The sequence below is a fragment of the Megachile rotundata genome, chromosome 1 (genome assembly GCF_050947335.1).
Source record: "Megachile rotundata isolate GNS110a chromosome 1, iyMegRotu1, whole genome shotgun sequence".
Lineage (NCBI taxonomy): Eukaryota > Metazoa > Arthropoda > Insecta > Hymenoptera > Megachilidae > Megachile > Megachile rotundata.
The window spans coordinates 13,361,636-13,386,358 of record NC_134983.1 but is presented as its reverse complement, the minus strand read 5'-3'; the positions used below and the strand labels follow the sequence as shown (position 1 = coordinate 13,386,358).

Below are 24,723 nucleotides of genomic sequence, written 5' to 3'. Positions count from 1 at the left end.
AATACTCTTAATGTATATATCTATATATATAATTGGTCCAATATTACTAACATGTGCAATGATTGTAATACTTAACACTCCAAAATATAGCTACAAAAGAATTAGTCAGAATCATATTATGTGATAAAAAAAAGAATATGTATAATCTATTTAAAAATGTACAATTTTTTAAACTTATACATGTTTAATTTTTTCTAAATTTACAGACTTGCAGTACTTCAAATTTACAAATTTTTTATTTTGTTTAAGATACAAATTTTCAATTTTTCTAATTTACAGATTTTTAGTTTTTCTAATTTACAAATTTTTAATTTTTCTAATTTACAAATTTTTAATTTTTCTAAGTTACTAATTTTTTCTAAATATACAGCTTTTGCATTTTTCAAAGGTACAAGTTCTCTATTTTTTTAAATCTACAAATTTCTAAATGAAATTTTCAAATAAGAAATTTCCGTCTATGTATTCTTAGGCTCTCCCCAACCTCTAGATTTTCCCTAAACTCCAGTATGATCCTCAACATTTGCAAATGGCGAAAGACCCTCCTACTCTCACACTTAAAGCAATTGTACTCCGCACGTGACTGTACGTAACACAGAAACTTCCAAGCCCCTTTTTCCACATAAAAATGATCGAAGAATAACAGAAGTCGACTGCATAAAATACGTACTAACAGTACCAGAGATAGGTATCCCACGATATTTATCAGAAATGCAATTCACAATGACTGATTCGTTGTCACGAAATCTTGCTCTACATATCGTCTGTAAAAGTATTTTCAGCAGCGACTGTATCTGTAATTACATCGTTTACCCTCGTTAAGATATCGTCATCGCAGAGACGCGTTCGTCTCAAGCGACGTCTCGATAACAGACGAAGAGATTCAACACAGTGGGATCGAGTGAAAGGAAATTTCTTTTCAACGCGGCAACACGAACTCAAAAAGAAAACGAACGCTAAGAATCGTTGTACGTTACAATCAAGATAATAAGAAACGGAAATTGTGAACAATTTAAGTATCGACTGATACGCGTACACAAAGGTGTTACAGGGTGCGAGTAATCGAAACTGGTACAAGGTAATAATTCGGTGACAAGGTTGCAAGGTAAAAATGAATTTATTGCAAACATTCACACGACGTTCGTTTAAACACAAAATACCAAACTTTTATTTACTGCAGAGGAATTCTTCCACAGCAACTTCTCGACACATATGTTTATGTACAATACTAACAACTAAAGATCTTACACTTGTTCAAAAAAGGAGTGTTAAGAAATTTAATCTTGTGTGAACAACATTTTGTGTGAATTTGGACAGTTGGTGTAATTGGGATTACTGGACATGATGTTTCTTTTTACCATATGATAAACAGAAGTGTGCACATCATAGAAAGAATATAGACACTTGATCAAGTAAGAAGAATAGAATAGAACGTACATGATGCATACGACTTCTAGGCAGTGGCGAACTAGTTGGAACTGCACTCATGCTGGAAGCACAATCCGACTGACTGTCGAGGAAGTTTCGGTAATCATCTCCAAACTCCAATAATCTTCGGGCCGTTTCCACGTCAGGTGCTTCGCTGTATGGCTCGCTCATATATTTTTCCTGTCGATAACAAAGAACTTGAAAATTAGTAATCGTATCAGGTTAATGGAGACATCTCACATTCTTTTAATTTCACTCAATTTTTTTTTTTTTGTAAAAATAGAACTCTGAGATTTGGGAATTTGAAGGAGTTTAAATTTAAATTGCGAATTTTGGAATTTAGGAAGTTTGGGATTTTTAAATTTGGAGATTTCAGGATTTGGATATTTGGGATATTTGGATTTAGAGATTTTGAAAATTTGGATTTGGAGATTTGGAATTTGACAATTTAGGGAGTTGGAGGTAAGAGTATTTGGGAATTCAGCTATTTGGAAATTTAACTATATGGGATATATTTGGAAACTGAGGAATCTGGAAATTTTAGAAATCAAAATTTGGAAATTTATGTATCTAACCACTTGACAATTTGGAATTTGATAATTTGGAAATTCAGACGCTGCAAACTTTCAATACCAATTTCCAATTTCAAACTAATAAGACAGAAATAGTCTCCTCTAGTCATTCAACTTCTGCATCACTTCTTACTTCCCCTACTTTATAGCCACAAAAACCAGGTTACTCAGATTGCAACATAAACACGAATCCAATTAACCCAGGAATACTGCACTCAACCCGAATTAGCAACCTAACCACATAGACAGAACCGTCAGTTCAATTATGTATGCAAATCTGCACAAAATTGCACTCCGACATAAATCCAAGTGAAACGATTTGTAAAAGTGTTGGTCAAGATTGCAACCCTAACGGTTTCCTCTACCATAGTCAACGCCATTAATTCCGCCAAGTGATGGTGACGCAGTGACATTTACTGACACAGAGGACAACAACAACGGCCTCGTTCAAACGTTTAAGGATTAAACGCGTTTACCTGATAATTATCCCAAGCCTGCTCGGAGAACGAGTTGTTGCCGAGGCTGTTCATCTCCACGTCGCTGTCGACGTTCAGTTGCTGGTTGCATAGCTCCTTGTTGCTTAGAACGGTATCCAGCAGATTGTCGTCGTACGTGAAGCAGCCTCGCGTGCAATTACGTTGCTCTTCGGGTTCTGTCTCGGACGTGGAAGCCACCGAAGTGCAGCAAGGTAACCTGAACGGCGGAGTCGGGTCGCTGACGATCGTCCTCTCTGCAGAAAGCTGCTGATGCGAGGTGCACCCCGAGAACGAGCCGGATTTCACCAGGGTGGTCAAACGACCGTGGCAATCTCTCGAGATCGTACGTATACCACGACTTCCGCTTATCTTGCGGGGCGAACGTTGCTGATTCGACGAACTACCGTCACTTCCGGCGGAATGATTCGCGTTCACACCCTCCGAGCTGGAATCGCTCTTGCGGCCCTAGCGATGGTGAACAGACTTTTATTTACGCTCAGAAACTCATGGATTTTATTCGCGTGTGTTCTTTGTGGAAAATACCTAATCTTTTTTTAAATGAATTCATCTACATTTATATACAAATTTCATGCAGATATTCAATACATTCGAAACAAGTGTAAGGCTTGATGTACATTTTTGTCTTTAAAGGGATTTGAGTGAAGCAGTGGATACCACTGATTTCTAAGTTCATATCGAAGTTTTATTTTGGGAATATTTTCATCCACAAATTGTACTCAGTACTTATAACCAATATTATCAGCAGATAGTATAAATAGAGTTAATATAAATAAATATAGAATAATTTGTATATTTTGTGGTACATCTCTTATACCATATGGTACTCTTTATTTACTATAAATAAACAAGTTTTATATTACCCTTAAACATCTGTTGTGTTAGAAAAAGTAGACGTGGGCTAGGTATAGATCATATAAAAATTTGTCGAAGAAAAAGAATATAAGTTAAATACAAGAAGTGAAAGTCATTTAGCGACAAAATTTGTTGGCTAATTCAATAGCACTCTTACCAGATTCTTCTTGCGTAATCTGCTCTTTTTTCTGCGCAACGAGCTGTTTCGAACCACACGGCCATCGTGACATATGATCGACTCCTCCAGCAATGTGGACGTTGAATTGTTGAAGGACTTCCGTGATCCTCTGCAATTCAGAAAGCGAGAAAACAAAAGTGAGAACTTAGGGTCTTGAAACGGACGTCTAAGAGTGATAGCTTTAATTAAGGCTACGGGTCTAGAAACGTTTTCTGATGATCTACGGTTCTGTTAACGGCCCAACCACGTACTCTCTACCGGTATCCGTAAGATCATCGAAGTCAAGCTACGTTGGGCACGGTCAGCCCATAAATGGGTTACCATGTGCTGCTGGCACATAAAGAGAAATAATGATGCAAAGAGACATAAATGTCAACAAAAACAAAGAGTTATGGTTGGACAAACTGTTCCTCTTCAACGTTATCTTTTGAGAAAGTAATATAAATATTGTTCCGACGAATACATTAAAATAGCCTAAAAAATAAATCCCTACGAGAATTATTGCACATGTTGGACCTATTCGTCAGAGTTAGTCAGAAAACGCTTCTGCTGTAACTGTAAGCTAAGTTTAACATGTTGATTGATATGGTTTTCTGGTAACCAACATAATGCTACCATCATTAAAAGGTGTCTAAAGCTATGGACTTCGAATATTTTTCTAGAGTATGTGTATATTAAAAAAAATATTAGAGCTACAAAAAATACTTGAAAATCTTATTTATGAACGCTACAGATTAAAATATTAAAAAATCATTCACATTTGCACAATTATACTGCTCACCATCGTATGAGAGTTTCATATGAAGTTATACGAGATTTTTATTTTCTGACACTTAGAAAGAAATAAAAACTGTAATTTATGTTTAAGAAATCAGGGTAAGCTGGATTCGAAGAGATTGCAGCGGTTTAAAAGGCAAAACTAAAAAATTTCTATCTCTCAAAAATTCTATATATTCTCTGCTATTAACCGAAATATTTTTCACAAAATTTCAAGAAAAGAAATTTTCGTGTTCGCCTGTAACTTCAATTGAAGCAAGGTACAAAATATTCTTGACAAGCTATCACTACATATCTACTATATCGACTAGCTATCAAGCTATTCTCACAAAAATAAGAAAATGGTAATAATAAATTACTCACGTTGCATCTAAGGACACGGATTTGGTCGGAGGAGTAGCAATCAATTGATGAAGCGCCGTCTCGGAGATGGAGAATTGCGAAATCGGGTCGTTGGTTTGATTCAGATTAGCGTTGTTGCCGATCTGCGAGATGCACGAGACACTCCATGGCCTGGGACCGTTCGATTTCTGTTTGGATCGCATCACGACTTTCGGCGTGCTGGAGTCCAGCATCGGATGGGTCTCGTTCATCGGCGTCTTATCGGCGTCGTCGAATATCTCTTGCGACACTGACTGAGACGTGCAACCGAGTGCACCTTCGAATCGCCGATACGTTGCTACACTGCTCTGCAGATCCTCCGACGAAACGGACTGCCTCTCCCCGTCGGATTCTTCGGTCGTGTACTCGCCGCTCGCATCGCAACTATCCAACGGCTGTAATTCGCGTTCATTACAATTGTTACGAAACGTTATAATTCACTTGAAGCCTCGTTAAAACGCCTTTATCTATTTAACGCGGACCCACTCCAAAACTCGGACCATTCTTTTCCTTTCTACTCCGACATTTTTGTTCAGCTTTTTTTACTCGTTAACGCTAGGTCAATGGAACCAGTAAAGATGATGGATCTTTTATTTCTTATGTTTCGTTATATCATAAATATTAACATTTAATTGCATGTTGTATGTACTTAATAGTTATTTTTGTAATTTATACATGTGAAGATGTGATATGTTAACTTTTGTGAAGATAGAGAATAGTTTTATATGATAGTTTACATATTGACATTTATTTATTTTTCTGCTTTAGTTTCAAATGAAAAATGACTGGTCAAAGACCGTAAATCTTGTGTAAATTTCGATTAATCAGAAAATGATCAATCAAGTCGAAATAAATAAACGATAAAATATTAATTTTTCATTTTGATAAAAATCAAGATTTTAATAAAAGCGACTTATGACAGAAAGCTAGCAACTTAGGGAATTATAAAATTTGTTAAGAATATAAAAAATTGATGAATTTAAAAACTTTCAAGTTTAAGTGCGTGTCATTCGAAGAAAGCCTACGCAGCACTAAAGTGTATATGTACGTACAATCACACCGAGATCCCGCTATATGGCCCTGAACGAGACTGTCGAAGAAAGTGAACAGCCTCGCCCAGACCTGTACTTGAACTTCAAAAAATACATATCATTACCGCATAATCTTTTTGCAAAACAAAACAGTATAAACACAGCCTAATGAAAGCTTGAACTTCTCGAATGAAAGACTTTCTTAAAATCCAGAGACTCCACACAAAAATTCGAAGCAATCTCTAAATTTAAAAATTCTCTCCAACACGTAGCAAATTTAAATTGGATTTTATCAAGCTTCAACAAAGAGGTTCAGACTACAATAAAGTTTCACTCTACCGCACATTAAATTTCATTTCCAAGAACAATGAGGCACACTTTCCTCGTGTTTCGATTAGCATGAAACAACCTATCCCCAGCAAGAAAGAGGAAATAAGTAAAAAAAGATCCTACATCCTTACGTCCGTAAAAGGTAAGCATCGAACAATACACACCCCGCAACAATAGCAATAATTGCAACCTACCTGTGACGTAGATCGTCCATCGTGTCCACGAGCAGAGTTCAATTTCAACCACTCCTTTATTCGCGCGTGCTTGGCACGATGATTACTCGATATACCCTTCTTATCGTCGAGTATGAGTGGTGGAAACGTCTTGGCCGCCCCTGTGCGTCTTTCCTCGCCGACCAATTTCTCTACCTCCTTGATGAGCCTCTGTATGCTCGTCTTGTCGTTTTTCGTTTCGTCGTCACTGTCCTTCTCGTGTTGAGAGGACGCGTCGATTTCGTTCGATGTCTCCTCGACGTTCCCCATACCGACCACCGATTCTTCCACGGGTTTCTCGACCAGTGTCTTCGTGGTCTCCGGGTCGTTGTTGCACTGCGATTCGCCGAAATCTAAACGTACCACCACGTTCCTTTCACGTTGCTCCGAAACGTTGTTCGCTCGCGACGACGTGTACGTCCACTCCTCTTCGGACGACTCTTCGGCCACGATTGCCGCCTCCTCGTTCTGCTCCGAGTCGGTGTCCAGGTGTTTGAAGTAGAAGGTCGCGCAGTTCTTCGATTTCCTGTCGGATCTGATAGAAGACGGTTTGGTTCAATGACGGGTTACATTCGCAGACGTTAAGCTTGTGTGGGATTAATTTTATGGGTGCAGGGACGAAGTGACCTTCGAGATTTGATGGTATTTTCTGTTTAATTCTAACATAACGCGTTGCAAAACATCTGTCAATATTATAAACTTTCATTACATTACCACGTGCAAAATACAGTAAAAAATTCTTTAAAAATGCAAGATGTTCAAAAAAATTTCTCCTACAATATAACAGTGTTCATCTTCATTTGTACATACTATAAAATGGCAATATAACAAGAATCTACAATAAATCTTTCCTACACTAAAATAAACTTGAACATATTCACATCTACGATCTACAATATAAAATTTACATCACCTCGAAAAGTTTAAGCAGTCCTCGATGCACAGCTTCATCGCCGTCTCAACACGAATGAATACAAAATGTTATCAAACCTAACGAATTTGTACAAACTATATTTGTCAAATAAAAACTAAACCCGAAACAATTGTACCTTGTACTATCTTATCGTTGCAGAAACGAGTATAACTCTCCGAAAATAACCGAAAAGGACAAGATATACTGTCAACTTGTGTTTGAGCACGTCGTCAATCACGATGCACACGCCCACGAGATAAAACGTGCTGATAAGAGCGACTTACGTGTTAAAAGAGGCGACCTCCTCAGTCGCTCTGCGACGTTTCACAGGTTCGTTAGCGATCAGATTATTGCTGTTCGATTGTTCAACGTTTCCTGCGGGTTGACCGTCGATTTGATCGCAGTTTTCCTCGATGGCCGTCGAATTTGTCATCGGAACGGTGTCGGGTGTCGGTGGCATTTCGTCTTCTTCGTCCTCTTCGCTGACGGCGTCCTCCTCGATGTCACCCTCTTCACCTTGATCGCCCAAACTGGACGCGATTCGATTTATTCTTTCTCGGGGATTTTCCGCTCCCTCGGACTTTGCTTCCATCACACACAACTGACATAATTCATCCTGCAATCAATAGTTGCTAATTGAATTTCGTGAACTTTACTGGTGTTATCGTCGTTGTCGATTGATCGATTAATCTGTGATCACAGGAGAACGTCATTTTTAACAAGCTCTGTGTTTTGAAGTGGAAAACGCGAACATCGTCGAGAGAATCCGCGCGTTTACGATCCTCGCTTGTGACTGGCGGGCTTTGAAGCGCGAGCAGATTATCGCGATAATTTGTTCACGATAAGAAGTTAATTATCGATCAAACCGCTAACTGGAACGCTAACATAAACGCTACTACGATATTACGTTAAAATATCAAAACGATGATTGAATATTTTTTGGTGGGAACTATTATAAATTATTATAACTAGGAACTATTATAACTATTTTGGAAATGAATCATTATGTGTACAAAGGATATTTTTGGAGAGTTAAGATTGTTGAAGATGTTTTTTATTGAGAAACGATATATCTGAGGCTACGTGGACTTTCAGGTGGACTCGTAGGTGTTATATATTTACTGTGAGTGATGGCTGTAAACGTCTGTCAGATGAAGTGGCGAACAATGATATTAATGTTCATTAATAATATTGTTAGTTAATTAATGATACTGATATATGAAATATGAAAATCTGGAAATCCAAAAATTGAAACTACAAAAATCTAAAAACTAAAAAAATTCAAAACCCAAAAATTGGAAAATTTAGAAACATGAAAATCTAAAAATATAAAAATTAGAAGACCCGAAATTTCATCCGCCTAAAGTTGTAACAAAGAACGAGAAAGTTATTTTCAATTCTCCCAACATAAGAAAGCTTGAACACAAAGGCCAGCGATTCTAATTTTTCCTCAGAACTTCGAATAAAAAATATAAGGTATATAGCATCGAATTATCGACACGAAACCGTAACACCGTTCAAAGACAAAAAAGCCCCGAGAATATTACAGGACATCTTCATGAAAGTACGTGCGTATCCGATTCGTTGTGCACGCGCTACTGGCCACCGTGCGTGCTCGTTTCGTGGCAGATTTCTTTTCACTTAACACACTACTCAATCACTATTTATTGTTCGAACAAACCAACTAAGGCTTTGATGCAATCACAAAAATTTTACATTGTTTCAGTATAAAAACGGTTCGACATGCTCACACAGAGAGCACAATGAAAAATTTTAATCAGCGCAACGCGAAAAAGAAACAGCTGTTTTTACATGTTTGCCTTTTTCACTTCTGCTGAACATATTTATTACTATGTTTCCAAGGCTTTACAATATTTCAGTTTAGAGGTAGAACATTAGTTTTACTAGTTATATTTTACTTGTATATTTTTCTAGCGAATCATAGAGAAAAATAAAATTATGAGCTGATCGTCAAGTCGTATTTGTATGATATTCTTGAAGTTGTTTTATCAGAAAAATTATTTATTCGACGATAAATAGAAGTACGATACTTCGAAGAATATGTAGTAAAGAGAGTTAAAATATCTTGAAAGTGAATTTATTGAAAATAAAATACTTGTCAGGATTTTGAACGAATTTAATATGAAACTGAAAGTGTCGACAGGGAACTTTATTTTATAACATTAATTTTATGCTAACTTTATTTGTAACATATTTATAACCGTCTTTTTAATCTGTCTATTCTTTAAAAATTTTGTATAAAACAAGAATGATATTTATATCAAAGAATGTTTCCTGTAAGCTAACAACTGATACTTAAAATTTTGTACATAATATAAACAATTTTCTAATGTTACTTCTTCATGAAAATTCTTTGCTACCTGATCTTTTGAACTTATTAAACAATTTTCCAAATTGAATTAAATTACCATCAATCTCAATTTTGCATAAATTGAAAAATCTTAAACCTTAATTTCGCATAAATTAAGGTTTAAAAGCTAACCAATAATGAATTATCGAATGCATTACAGAGAGGCTAATAAATTACTCGACACGACCGAGCAACAATAAATCTCAAAAGAAGAACACTGTTTCTCGGACAATCAATAAAATAAAAATTTATCTGAAGGTGCAATAAGCGTTTACGCAACACGTTCCACAGACCGAATGAATCAGTTGATAATCGAAAAAAAGATTAAACAGAAAGAAAAAGACACACCGAAACGAAGTAATAAGCCAGGAAACTGGTTTCCCTGGTAAGCGAGAATATTCTTTCCCAGCTTGTGAAGATGGAAGAAATTGATGTAACTGAAAAGCAAGCACGTTCCTTAGACGTCACGTATGTAATTACACATCAATTTCAATTTTTATTTTATTTCGCTTGGTGAATATTTCAGAAGGTAAAAGGCCCCGCACTTTCTCCGAGTTCTCATTCCGCTCGGGCAAAGCAATGAGTTCAGGATTTTCGTGCTTCCTCGATGAAAAAAATAAAAGGAAAAGGACGCTTTCGTGCCATTCGCGCCGTCTCCGGAACATCTTTTCACGATAACAAAGTTGCTGTTCTCGATTCTCGATGACCACTTAACTTCTGCCGAATTGAGTTCAAGTTTATTTTCTTAAATTACGGTTTCTTTCTCATCTGGACTTTGAGACGTCGAAATTGAGAAATTGAAAATATTTTACCTCAGAATTGTTAAAATTTTAAGGATAGAATTTTGAAAGATTATAATTTTGAAAGTTGAAAGATTGAATTTGAATAACTTTGGAACTTCGAAGTTTTTGAACCTTTAAATTTTGGAACTATGAAATTTTTGAACCCTTAAACTTTTTAACTTTGAAATGGTTACAAAATAATACTAACGAGTAGTGGGAAAAATGCTTAAAAATAATGCAAATGAGTGGGTCCCAAAAATGTGTAAAAATAATGTGAAACGATCACAAAAAGCACCACTAAAAATTGCATCTCTCCACGAAAGTTCGAAGAGTGTTACCGAAATTTCTTCATTCAATGAAAAGAAATAATGAAAGATAAATGAAGCATAAAAAGCGAACAATCATTCTTATTAATCAATTCCTCCGAACGGATAAAGATCGAATCACCATGAAACCGCTATTCTATTCATCATATAATTAATAATATATACAAAATCGCCGTTTTTAATTAACGTGTCCAACGTGGTCATTGAAATGAACGAGTACAAAAGAGAGCGAAAATATTGAAAGCACAGAGACACATTATTAAAAATCCTTTATGCAAGATTTCAAACTTTCTCCACCTGTCAGTAATATGATCACAAAAGAAAGAGGCTAGAAGGTGATACCAATGAATCCAACACCTTCGATTCATTGCCAAAATTGATTCATCTGCAACGTCAAAAACAAACGGTGGATGGTTGTAAATCAATTTCACCGACAACAAAGGAACTCAACGAAAGGAAACGGTACGCGTTCCACTCCGTGCACTCTAATAGATCATTCACACTGGTAACGAGCACGTGTGTCATGAATACAACGCTGCATCGTGCGCACTGTGGATACACGCAACGATCCTTTGACGAATTCCTTTGATATTAATCTGTTTTTATAATTAAGCGAACGCCCCTTTACTTCCCTGGTTATGAAACGGAGATTAGATATCGCGAAAGGAACAATTGCCATTATTGTTATTTACTGTTTATTAATATTTTGATGTCACTTAATTAATATTTTCATGTCATATAGACTGCAGATTGTTTATACGTAGTTTAGAGAAGTTCTTATTAGATTAATAGCATTTCTTAAATATTGGATGTTCTAGGATGGGAATTTCCTCAGTCTATGGTTTATTTAGATCTGTTTCCCTAGGTCCGTGTTTTTCAAGGTTCACGTTTTCCTAGGTTCAATTTTTCCTAGGTCCACGTTTTCCTAGATTCAAATTTTGCTAGATCCACGTTTCGCTAGGTCTACGTTTTCCTAGGTTCACGTTTTACTAGGTCCACGTTTTCCTAGGCCCACGTTTCACTAGGTCCACGTTTCACTAGGTCCACGTTTCACTAGGTCCACGTTTCACTAGGTCCACGTTTCACTAGGTCCACGTTTCACTAGGTCCACGTTTTACTAGGTCCACGTTTCACTAGGTCCACGTTTTACTAGGTCCACGTTTTCCTAGGCCCACGTTTCACTAGGTCCACGTTTCACTAAGTCCACGTTTCACTAGGTCCACGTTTCACTAGGTCCACGTTTCACTAGTTCCACGTTTTACTAGGTCCACGTTTTCTTAAGTCCACGTGTTCCTAGATCCACGTTGTCCTAGGTCCACGTTTTCCTAGGTCCACGTGTTCTTAGGTCCACGTGTTCCTAGATCCACGTTTTCCTAGGTCCACGTTTTCCTAGGTTCACGTTTTCCTAAATCCACGTTTTGCAGATTCGACTGTTTATTTAAATTTGTTTCTTCTACATCTACATTTTCCTAGATCTATGTGTTACTAAATCTATACTTTCCCAAATCTATATCTCCCCAAATCTATATCTCCCCAAGTCAAATTCTCCCCAAATCTAAGAAGCATTGCCCTTTCTTAAAAATAAATTCTCGCGAGAACAAATGGGTTAAAAAATGCTGAGAAATCTTGAAAGGCCGAGAAGAATCCAAATATAAAGAATTCGAATATTAAGACCCAAAGTTGTTAACTTTCGTAACAATAAATTTCTCCCAAAATAAACTTAGCAAGACAACGAAATTTTCTATATTGAAAAATGATTCACGGTTCACAGGTTAAATCGACAAGGTAGATCGAAGAGGCGAGCTTCGAGACGCTCGGGTCGTCGAGGCACAACGATCACTTTTGTTCTTGGAACGAGACAATGGCAGCTAATAAGGATCAGGCTGATTTTCATATTCAGGTATCCGCCCTGTGGCCCTGCGGAGCCACGTTGTCGAACGGGTTTAGGGAGGTTCTCTGTTCTACGGTTTTGGTCGATGAATTTTGATGCAGCGACACAAAACCGACCGGATACATGTGGAAGTTAACGGAATATGGAATATATGATCTGAAACTGAAATTCGTCGTTGCAATTCAAACGAGGTGAACTTTAAAATTCTAATGATATAAAAGAATACAGTTGAAAACGTGTCAAACAATAAATTAAAAATAATAGGAATGCTCCGAATTTCGTTCTGAGACACGTGCATCAGGTATGCAAGACGGTTTCAGCGAGCTGAAAACGAAACAATGGTGTGTTTCTAAGCTAATAAGGATCAGGTTCACCTTTACAGTCAGTTGTCTGTCATCGTATTCGAATGACCGTATTGCACCGGGTTAAATTGACCCGAAACGGAAATACTGTACTTAATAATTTACTTGTTCAATACTCCATTTTGTGTGACATTCACTGACTTCTATTTAAAGTATTTATTCAAAAAGTATATTCGAAAAATAGTTATATTTCTTGTGCACAAAATTTCTTTTTATGAAAAAAGAAAATGTATTTCAACTAATTTCTATAGTCAGTTATATTTGTAGATAACCACGTCTTTCCAAGAAAATATTCTTCAAAGATAACTTCAGCTATTGTTTCAACAATTAATGAATTATATAAATTAATAAATGTCGTCACAAGTGGACGATAGCGTAACATTTTTCAAAACTCAATTTTTTGTTGTAATAACAATGATAACATGGCACTATATCATTCGGAAATTTTTATTTTCTGCATTGCTGTGATAACTTCGAATTTTCACAAGATAACGTCTTTATCTTTTGAACATTCACGAGAGCATTGAGTTTTTATTTTAAAAGAGAAAGCGCATATTCTGTTATCAGTCAGTTATTAAATGCAATAAAATAGAAACGAGTTAGTTGAAAATTTGCAAATCTGCTTTGTTCTGAATAATCTGTGGCAACACTTTTGTGTATCCAAAGTGATTGTTGTTTGCAAAATGTATTATTAGTCAGCGTTGTTTACGGTGTATATACTTTTGATTAAATTCATTTGATACTATTGCGTATATACTTTTGATTAAATTCATGAGGGCTGCAGAATATTATGATTCAAGAAATTTTTCATTCAACTTGTTACAGAAATATTAATAATACAATTTAACGGTACTAATAATTATATTTACTAATTTCTGACGGTCATTAATTATTGAATCAATTGAAAAGTTTTCTACGAACGAGAAGTTTATAAATTCTCTTACAAATATTCTGGAAAATTTTCAAACTTATTTTTCTCAAAATCGAATCTGCTAATTAAACAAATATTTGTCTAATAAAAATATGAATGATATTCGAAGATTAATATTGAAAAGTATTCGAAGCAAAACTTTGGCAAAAAGTCTTGTTCTCAAAAAATGACAAACTTTGTCCTCTGAATATGAATCGAATCATAAATATTTGTCGACTTCATCCCAATATGTTTGCACCAAACTGATAGTAATTCTTGTTATCGATTACAGGATAAGAGAATCCTTGAAACTTTTACGTTCAATGTCTAAAAGATAAATTTCGTGTTTCATACTCCATATTAACGAACAACCAGGTCAAAAATAATCCAAATCTTCAAAAACACCGACACAAAATATATATTCAAATTAAATTAAAAATTTAAATAATATACTGAAATCCAAAGAAAAAATATAACATTAAAAAAGCTAGAACGGAAACAAATTCAAGCTCCAAATCGGCTCAACAAAAACCTAGTCGAGGTTAATATCTCACTCTAAGAGCAACACCATAACTGTCATAAAAGAATTTCACGAAGACCCGTTCATTAACACTACATCACTAAATCTTCCATCCTCGTTTCTCCCGAGATAAAAATCCAGGAACAATTCATCACAAAACTCGACCACGAATTCAGCACGAAACTTGTTTTATCACTCAGCAAATCACAATGTGTACCAAAACTTTCTTCGTCACTAGAAGCTTCCTGTATCCTTGGTAATCGTCATCCGTTTTTAGGAGTTTTCACTCAAGAAATGTGCACAGAGACTGTTGAATTATTTAGAAATCAATGCATTTGCTTCAGAAATGAATCGTATTGAGAAACACTGTGAATGGAGAAACGGTGAGGAATTTCATATTTGAATTATCGTCGATATTTAATGTGAGGGTACTATGGGATCGATGGACTCTAAATAATAGTTGGAGATTGGGTGTCAAATTTTTTCGACGCGTTCAAACATTTTTAATTCAGCATTCGAATGACTTCCGAGCTCTTAAAATAAAGTTCACACGTTTTAGTTGTAATTGTGTTATTTTTCAATCCATTCCTGATGAAGGAAATCCGGCTGGAAGGAGAGAATTCTACGCACCTCGAAGTAGGATCCATCGCCGATCGATCGATTCTCAGAAGACGCGTCGGTGTCGGAGAATTCCGCTTTGCTCGCGGCTGAATCCTCGTAGTATCGCGATCTCGTGGCTTTGTGGCGTTTCGAGCGGTCCGAGCGCGTTGAACGAGCCGACTGACCCGGGGATTCCCTTCCAGAACCTCGCGAATGTCTACGGCTGAGTCGAGGCTGCTTCGTGACTGGCTCCTCGTCGCTGTCGCTACTGCAACGGTATGGCACCACGTTCTGAAACACCGAATCACCCGATTCGATAAACCCTGGTCGACTACCTTGCGATTAACGCTAGGTCTAAGAACCGTGTCGAAATGACGCATAGATTTCCTATTTTAACGCTAGCTTTACGGCCGTTTAATGACTAGCTATTTCCAGATTGAAAAAATGAGAGATGCAACCTGAACTAGCTTATTATTTCTTATCTCGATAACGGGTTATTTACATTTTGACAAGAGTTTGTTAACAATTTTTAAAATACGGATTAAGAGTTTTGCATGTTGTTAGACTGATTTCTGGACATTTCAGTGGTACGTATACTTTATGATTACTTTGCGAATGTCTATCTTGGCCATTAAAATTTTTTTACCGTTACAGTCTACTCTTAGTCACCAAAGCTTTGCTACTGTTTCAGTCATATGTCTCAGTCAACAAAACTTTTTTACCATTATAATCGTATGTCTACTCTCAGCCACCAAAGCCTCCATTAGAGTCCATAAAGCCCATTGTTAGAGTCATATGTCTAATCTTAGTCACCAAAACATTTTTACCGTTCCAGTCACGTGTCTACTCTCAGCCATTTCATTGTCAGTCATTTTGTGCAGTTACAGTCGTATATCTACTCTCAGACACTAAAACAATCTAATTACAATACCAAGTTACAATCGTAAATCTACCCTCAGACAGCAAAACAATCTAATTACAATACGAAGTTACAATTGTAGATCTACTCTCAGGCACTAAAGCTTTTTAATCATTTTCACTCGCATGTCTACTCTCATTAGAGAACCATATTGATTTCATATAATACCGAGTCAACAAGCTCCAGAGATACGTAGAAATAAAAAGGTGTAACTAAGTATTTTCACTTGTTGAAGCGTTTGAAAAATAATATTTTAAAATGGCAGAAAGAAAGTTAACGAAATAAGTGTACCGTGAGATTGAAAGTAGAATTTTATTTTGAGTCTTTGGATACTGACTTTGGTATAGAAAGTAATAAAGTGAAAGGATGTTTTGAAAATATTTATACTAGCGATTCTTATATTTTCCTACGGTTAAGAATTGTTTTGCAATTATATCAAAAGTTATTTAAAACAAATCCTATTATTGAAAAAAATGCCATTAGCGTAGGACCTTTCGAAACTAAAATATTTAACTGGGATCAAAATATATTCCTGTGATCTAAAAACCAGTTTTAACAAAAAATAATAACGAACGTAATTTGATCGAAACAAGACATCTGCGAATCTTTATAAAAATAAGTACAGACATAAGCAATATGCTACAAGACTATCGACAAAATTTCCATATTAAAAAAGCTAACAAATAAATGTAAAATGACGGTAAAAAAGAATATAGAACAAATGTAATCAGCATAGATACACGTGTCAAAAAAAAGCATGGTAACAGGAAACTGGGTGTGGCAAAAATTAGTCAAGCAAAAAATATCCACAAAGGGCTATACGATTTTTCCACGATCTCTGTCTTTATTCTCGATTCAACTAATTTTACTCTGGCGCCGATCCAACGAGATTTTCTGTGAATTCGTGTAAAACATCGTTTCCTTCCCCGATCGCTGATGTTTCTGTGTTCTTAAAAAATTCACGCGTTCTTCTATTATCGCACGTGTCGACAGAAATTTCCACTGAATACCCAGAACTGGTACCGAATACACAAGCTACATTTCTCAAAAAATGTATAAAGCAAACAAAAATTTATTCCTTTATATTTCGATGCTGAAAAGATGAAGAAGCTTGAAAATATTTTTGAGTTACAAAGACGGAAGCTTTTTAAAAGTATAAAATATATTAACGCAAAGAACTGAGTTATTACTTTTTTAACCTTAGCATAAATTACCTTGCAACATTACATCAACAAAATTTTTTAAGAATTTGTGACGAAACAAATTATTCAATAGAACACAATTTTTAAAAGAAAAATTGGTTGTATACCTAACATGAAACACTAAATTTTTTTGTATTTTTATTAAAAATTAGTCTTTACAAGATCTTGCAAACGAAATCTGTATTTATAGAATTAAAAATTTAATGTATTTAAAAAATTTGCATAATCCCAATTTGTGTTAGACCAATCTCCTTGTATTGCCAATCTCGCATTGTTAACAAGGTCCCTCAAAGCAGGGCATTAGCATTCTAACGATTTCAAGTTCGATAATAATTACGAGCGAGTATGAAACTTTGATCTGAAAAGTGGAACGTAAAAGACTAAAACCAAGATCAAATCGGAACATTTGAAACGATAGAAGTACTGCATTAAGCAAATGACACAAAGTGACTAACAAAAGATCAATACGCTCGATGGACAGCGTTGATATGGTAGAACGTGTGTATATCGGGAATAAATGCAAGATTAATGGCCATTTTTATCGAGGCTCGACTAAATTTAGAGGCCACGATTCAAGAGACTGCTATTTGAGCTCAGACATTGTTATGAATTATAAGTATGAAATAATTATTATGCAGTCATCACTTAACGATAATAGTCGTTTAAAACTTCCAAGAATAGCATGATCCTCTAAATTCTAAAGAATATTTAATGTCCTATTCCAAAGAGCATTATGCCCACTTTAATTGCTTCTCAAACAACGGACCGAAATTTATTTGCAAATAAGTGGTTGCTTATATATCTTTTGGCGCGACATTTAATCTAATCTAACACACCAAGTATTTTTCTATTATAAATTGATACCTGATGAATATTAAAGTTATATGCAACTAACACGTTTGCACCATTCAATAAATATGCGGTATAATAGTGAACGTAGAATGATAACAGTCAGAAATAAATTCACGATCGAGATAAAATCGCGTGCATTATATAATCGACAAGATCGATAAATTCGATTGAATGAAACTTTGTTCACGAATCTTTTCAGCGTTCGCCGTTCTTTACGAGTCCATTATGAATTCTTACGTATTCAAAAGTGATTGATGTGATATTGCGTAACGGTTCCTGCAATATAATGCAATTATATTAAATACGTAAAATATCTAATATCATTTGCTCACGAATGTATTCAACGTTTACTAAATTCTAAACTTTCCACAGATTTTTCCGGAATTCCTGTAGAAGTATTTAGACATGATTGATATGATATTACGTAACGGTTCTTGTAATGCAACATACTATCATTATATTGCCACGGGCGTGAGCTGCACCAACGAAAAGGGTTTGAATTCGATGCATTAGAATATTGAAAGTTCAAATCTCCTTAATTTCAAATTTGCGAATTTAACAACTTTCAAATTTATAATTTAAAATATTCAAATTTACAAATTTAAAATTTCAGAAATTTACATATTTTTAAATTTGAAAAATGTATAACAATTAATATGTTTTGATGTAACATGTAGTGATGTAAAACGCACAGTAATTCAAAGCAATATATCGAGTGGCAATATAACGTCAAAGAGTAATATAACGCGTGGCGATATAACGCATGGTAATTTAAAAATTGCAGCAATACAACGCGCAGAGATTTCTAACGCATGGAAATTCAACACACGATAATTTCAAATATGTGGCAATATAACGCGTGGCGACGTAATGCGTGAAAATATAACGCATGATAATTTAAAAACCGCAGCAATACAACGCGAAGAGATTTCTAACGCATAGAAATTAAACACACGATAATTTCAAATATGTGGCAATATAACGCGTGGCGATATAATGCGTGGAAATATAACGCATGGTAATTTAAAAACCGCAATAATACAACGCGCAGAGATTTCTAACGCATGGAAATTCAACACACGATAATTTCAACTATGTGGCAATGTAACGCGTGGCGATATAATGCGTGAAAATATAACGCATGGTAATTTAAAAACCGCTGCAATACAACGCGAAGAGATTTCTAACGCATGGAAATTCAACACACGATAATTTCAAATATGTGGCAATATAACGCGTGACGATATAACGCGTGATAATTTAAAAATCACAACAACACAACGCGCAGAAATGTCAAACACACGGAAATTCAATGCGTGATAATTTTAAATGTGTGGCAATTTAACGCGTGGTGATACAACGCATAGCAATTTTAAACGCCCAGAATTCAACACGTAGCGATAGAATTCATAGTAATTTCAAATAAGTAACAAATTAACGCGTGGTGACACAACACGTGACGATACAACACATGATATGATATTTAAAAAAGCAAATAGTACCACATACAAAATATCTGAAACTAGTTGAAGTACATCAACAAGTGCTAGATTATCCAGAGGCAAGGAAAACTGCAAAGCTATCACCGAATGATTAGCAACAGATGTTAGTTGGATGTTTAAAGGCGAGTTTACAAACGTGCAAAGGCTTACATCGCGCAAATGATCGCATTTCGTTGATCCTCTTAAGGGGTTAATTTAATTGCTGGTCAAAGCCGGGTGAAAGGCGTAACAGCGATGCATACCGATAACAATCGCAACATTTGCTTAAATCCGCTTGAAACAGAACGGTACTCACGAATGACCGCGGGTTTCGTTTAATTTATTAACTTTCTACGTTACCCAGAAAGATCCATTAGCTTTGAAACTTGGTTTAACATTGAATCGAAGAAACTACGTGTCAGCATATAATGGACGAAAGTGCGTATTATTTTTGCTTCTCATCTATATCAGATATTTTCTATTCTCTCGCTAAAACGAGTTCATGATCCGGAAAAATGCGTTTTAGCAGGCGATTAATAACGACACGACAATTGCTCGTTAGGAGGCAGTATTTGAAAGTAAAACAAGAAACGATTACTGTACACGCGCTCCGTTGAAGATGCAGTTACTATTACAATATTTTCAATGTTCAGTATCTCTTCAATCGATAACTTGTTTCAACTGATAAGCTCTGATTTAGAAAAAAATCTAATCTACCGGAAACGTGCTAGCGAAATTTTTAAATAAAGCGATCTTGAAGATACTGCTTCGTATCTTAAAAGTTAAAAAAATTGATGTAGCAAATTAGATAAAATTATAGTTTTGAAATTGAACTGTACAGATTCGTAATCAGTCGCAGAATTCGACCTACAAATGTAATTAACAACGAATTTTTTTGAGCCATAACCTAAAAACAAATAAAGAGGGAATATCTCGGGCCAATAAAAATACGATAACAACAGTGAATAATATCCTCGACGGATTACACATTGTGCACTGGCATAAATTATCGCAGTAGCTGTCTGACATTCTCTCCGTCGGACGTGTCGCTTCTTTGGGTCACTTTGCGGAAACGACAATCAGCCGATGAAGAAACTTACAAGTGTCACCGAGTCTCTGACTAATTGCAAACTTTTCACAGGTTTCGACCTCGATTCTTCGAAATCGGTGATGATCGTAAAACGTAAAGGAAACGTACGTTCACGCGAAGTTTTCCGCGAATGTTGATGTTTGTTGAGAATAAAACACAAACGTCGAGTTCAGTACAGTACAGTTTCGTTATATTGCCACCTTCATTTTGTATACAATAGTTATATTTTCTATTGCAGAAAGAAGATTTAGAAATCCTGAGTTTATACTTGTGGAGATGTAGAATTTTGGATGTGTGAAAATTTTCATGTTTGCAAAGTTTCAAATTTGGAAATTTACAAAGTTTCAAATTTGGAAATTTACAAAGTTTCAAATTTGGAAATTTACAAAGTTTCATGTTTGGAAATTTAGAGATTTTGAAGTGTCAAGTTTGGGAATTTATAATTTGAAATTTAGAAATTTAAAGATTTTGAAGTTACAAGTTTGGGAACGTATAGTTCCAAATTTAGAAGTTTACAGATTTTGAAATTAGAAGTTTAGAAATTTGAAGTATCAAATTCAGAAATTTATAGATCTTGAAGTTGCAAGTTCAAGAATTTGTAGTTTCAAATTTAAAAACACAGAAATTTAGAAATTTTCAAGTTTTACCAACAAAACGCTATAGCACTCTTTATGGCCATATAACAAGACTTCACTATAATTAAAAGTATCAGAAGTTTGTTACTCGTTTCATCCATAAAATTTGTTCAAAATTCTATTCCCTTGTCTTCAAAATTAAGGAAGTAATTTTGGTTTGATAAAAACAATATTAAAAATAAAAATTAAGTGTCAGGTACGAATTACTCGCATCTTCCATATGTTTCAATTACATATTTTGTAACCAGTTAATCGACACACCAGTCATGACCCTGTCACGATTAAGAGTTGATTTCTCATTTTTCACAATCTACCAGCAAACAAGTTAAAAGATTCAGCGGCTTGGTACGACACGAATGCTTAAGAGAGAAAGTCAAGAACATACGCATCCTGAGTTGTATGATTTCATGACAAAGAACAAGAAAACAACTGTACAGACACGAACCGTTAATCAACGACAACCACCCCTGGTTTTCTGGCTTCCTGTAATTTCTCAGTTATCATTTTACCAACTGGGCCATTATGATACAATGTACAGTAATAATATCAATTTTTAATGTGCAAACTTCAAAATTTTGAAATTTAATAATTTTCGAAAATGATGAAAAACGTCACTTTATTCTCATAAACAACTTTTACGAACTTTTACGAACATCTTAAAAAATGTACGAATTTTCAAGAACAGCACACAAAAATATTTACTCCTTCAGACTTCATGGCACCGAATCACCCCATTCTCGTTTAAATCACCTATAAACTCCGTAAAATATCGATACAAAAACTTCAACAACGGACTTCGTTCCGAAACGTACTCGAAGAGGTTTATAAGAAACACGCGAAGATTGAAAAAATCGCATACACCAAACCAAACCACTGTCGCTCCGCAACAACTACAAGAACAAACGCGTCGAACGAGCTGAAAAGCGAAGAACTTGGCACGGAGAAACCAATTCGATCGACGACCAGCTGCTTATGCAATCATCGCCTTTCTCAGAATCATTTCCAGCTGGCTAACTAACTCGCCACGCTCGTAAATATAAAGTTCATGTCGAGCAACGAGCTAGAACGACCACCAGTCGGAGGTGTTGTCCAGAAGAAAAAGTAAATCACTCACGCGCATGTCGCCCCGCCGAAATGCCGCCAATTTACTTGAACTGCAACGAAAAGCACTCGATCGATTTGCAACCACCTTACTGTCCCGTGTTCCAAACTGAACTGACACCGACACCGAACTGCCGATGACCCTTGCCACAACCTGTTGACGCACCTACCTGACCGCGTTTCGAGGACGAATTACCTGCTCATATCTTTTCGGAACAGGTACCGCCGGGTTAGAACGAAAATCTGTAGTGCTAGATTAAATGACCTTCGAGAACCCTGTTCACAATGGAAGCCTCAGTTTCACGACTGAAAGGGTGAATTGTCTGGGGCCGTAGGTCTATTAATTTGTCGGTGAAGGGATGTGGGATATTTAAAGTACTGGAAGACAGTTAAATGGACAGGTTCGTAATGGAAGCTTTCGGTATCGCGTTTGCAATAACTTTATTAAGCGCTTTAACAAGGACTGCTTTTATACCGAATGATTATCTTGCACCGTTAAATACGTTCATTGAATATATGTATAGTATAAGGTATCGATGTTGTATGTTTTCGAGAATGCACCGTGGAAGAATATAACGGAATAATGAAAGAGAGGATGTAATGTGGTAGAAAAGGGAGGGCAGTATCATAAAACAATAAACTCGACGTTTTGGGAAATAAGAGAATGTGGGAATAAAAGGATATTAGAAAGTTGCAAAAGAAAAGGCTGTTAATAGAATATCGGCAACATCTGCAGTGCTCGTCAATTATGATCAAAGTATGCGATGCCGGTAAATGAAAGAAAAAGGTCAAAAAGACCGTTAAAATGTGCATTAACAGAGGCCAAAAAACTAGTACCAACTGTAGGAGTGCATTAAAAAAGAATTGAGAAATAGAATCTGATATGATATGGTATAACTACTGTCTCTGGTATAACTACCAAGTCGTTCCATACCAAGTCGATCACTTTTGGACGTCACCATCTATGATTTTCCTCTAATCAAATTATGTTATAGCCCATGTGAAATTAGGGAGGGTTTAAGTCATCATTTTGCCAGTTCCGAATTTGTTAAAGAATAACAAGCCTTCAAAGCTTGCAATTTTTTACCATTGCTTCAAAATAGGCTTCACTTACGAATTTTCTTTTCAAAAACTACTCAACCGATTTACCTAAATCTTTTTTGTTTTATTCACAAAGGATTGGGCTATTTGAAAATATTTTTTTCAATTCCATAAAATGTCGAAAAATTTGAACGAATTCCTTTTTGCGAAAGAAATGAAGAATACGAAAAGTATCCAACAATACCTAATTGAAATGTTATACAAAAAGAGGAAAATGCTAAGTGTAATCAAAATTTAAAAGCAAAGATGAAATAATTTTGAGTTGTGCGTCTTAAAGATTCCGTCATTGAAAAATTGAAAGAGAAATAAAGGATGGAGAATAGTATAACCTTGAAGAATCAACAATAAAATTACGAGATAATTGTTTGGCAAAATTTCGGTACGTGATTCGCAGCACATCACTTCTTTCGATGTAACGAAGATTCGACCATGAACTACACCTTGTCCGTAGCTATTTAGTACCTTCACTTTCGCCTTTTCAAGCAAGCGTTTCTTCTGGAGACCTAACATCGTGCCGTGTCAAAAGATCAACGAACAAAGATAAAACGGTGACTTTCTTGGACACTATGCGTCCTGTATGCAAAGACGAGCACGAAGAATGGCCACTTTTCTTCCTGTACTCTCTAAAACGATTTTCACAGAATCAACAGTTACAAGTATGACGGAAAGAGAAGTTGTCTCTCTTAACTCGACATATTTCAGTAATTTCTGCGGACATAACGAGATATACCTGTTTACGAGATATTCGAACGGAGTATAAGAAAGTTAAGAATTAATTAGTGAAACTGTAATGAAATAAGAGTTCAAGAGCAGTCGGGTATCTTTTACGTGACTAAAAATTATCTGTTTACGGAGAAACGTTAATAACTGGGAAATGAAAACGTGAGTGTGTTTCTGGTTATTAAGGTGTTTCCGGAATTGAGAGATATGAGTTTCGCTTAAATTAGAAGACATTGATGAGTAATATGTTGATTTGAAGACCCTGTTTTTAAGTTTCTGTATTACGAAGTTTTTAAAGTTTTAAGCTCTCAAATTTCTAAATTTCGAAGTTTTTTACTCTTCAAATTTCCAAATTGCTAAATTTCTAAACTCCTAAAGTTCCAAATTTCTAAATTCCCAAACTTTCAAGTTACCAAATTTTTAAATTGGCAAATTACCAAATTTTTAAATTTCTAAATTGGCAAATTTCCAAATTACCAAATTTCTAAATCCGCAAATCTCCAAATTCCTAAATTTCTAAATTTTCAAATCACCAAATTTCCAAACTCCAAACTTTGCAAATTCGCAGCACCAAATTTCCTAAATATCCAAACTATTAAATTTAACAATCTGTTCCGTTAGCTCTCTCCAAAGAACACTCGATCCACAATTTCCAAAAACAAAACTATATTGAATAATTATAGCTCAACAAA

General features: G+C 35.5%; 1 protein-coding gene across 8 annotated transcripts in view; it reads right to left on the bottom strand.

The window, feature by feature from the left end:
* Positions 1 to 24,723, bottom strand: part of LOC100880783 (klarsicht protein) — a 159,482-nt gene that overhangs the window by 56,472 nt on the left and 78,287 nt on the right. For 7 of the 8 annotated variants that reach the window (XM_012280641.2, XM_003701246.3, XM_076532825.1 and 4 more), the window contains 7 exons: positions 14,961 to 15,221; positions 7,453 to 7,784; positions 6,238 to 6,790; positions 4,665 to 5,077; positions 3,504 to 3,633; positions 2,474 to 2,938; positions 1,435 to 1,605 (listed from right to left, as the gene is read on the bottom strand). In XM_012280641.2, coding sequence (XP_012136031.2) covers positions 1,435 to 1,605; positions 2,474 to 2,938; positions 3,504 to 3,633; positions 4,665 to 5,077; positions 6,238 to 6,790; positions 7,453 to 7,784; positions 14,961 to 15,221 — 2,325 coding nt within the window. The remainder of the gene's footprint in view (positions 1 to 1,434; positions 1,606 to 2,473; positions 2,939 to 3,503; positions 3,634 to 4,664; positions 5,078 to 6,237; positions 6,791 to 7,452; positions 7,785 to 14,960; positions 15,222 to 24,723) is intronic. The other variant, XM_012280643.2, reaches the window with a different exon arrangement.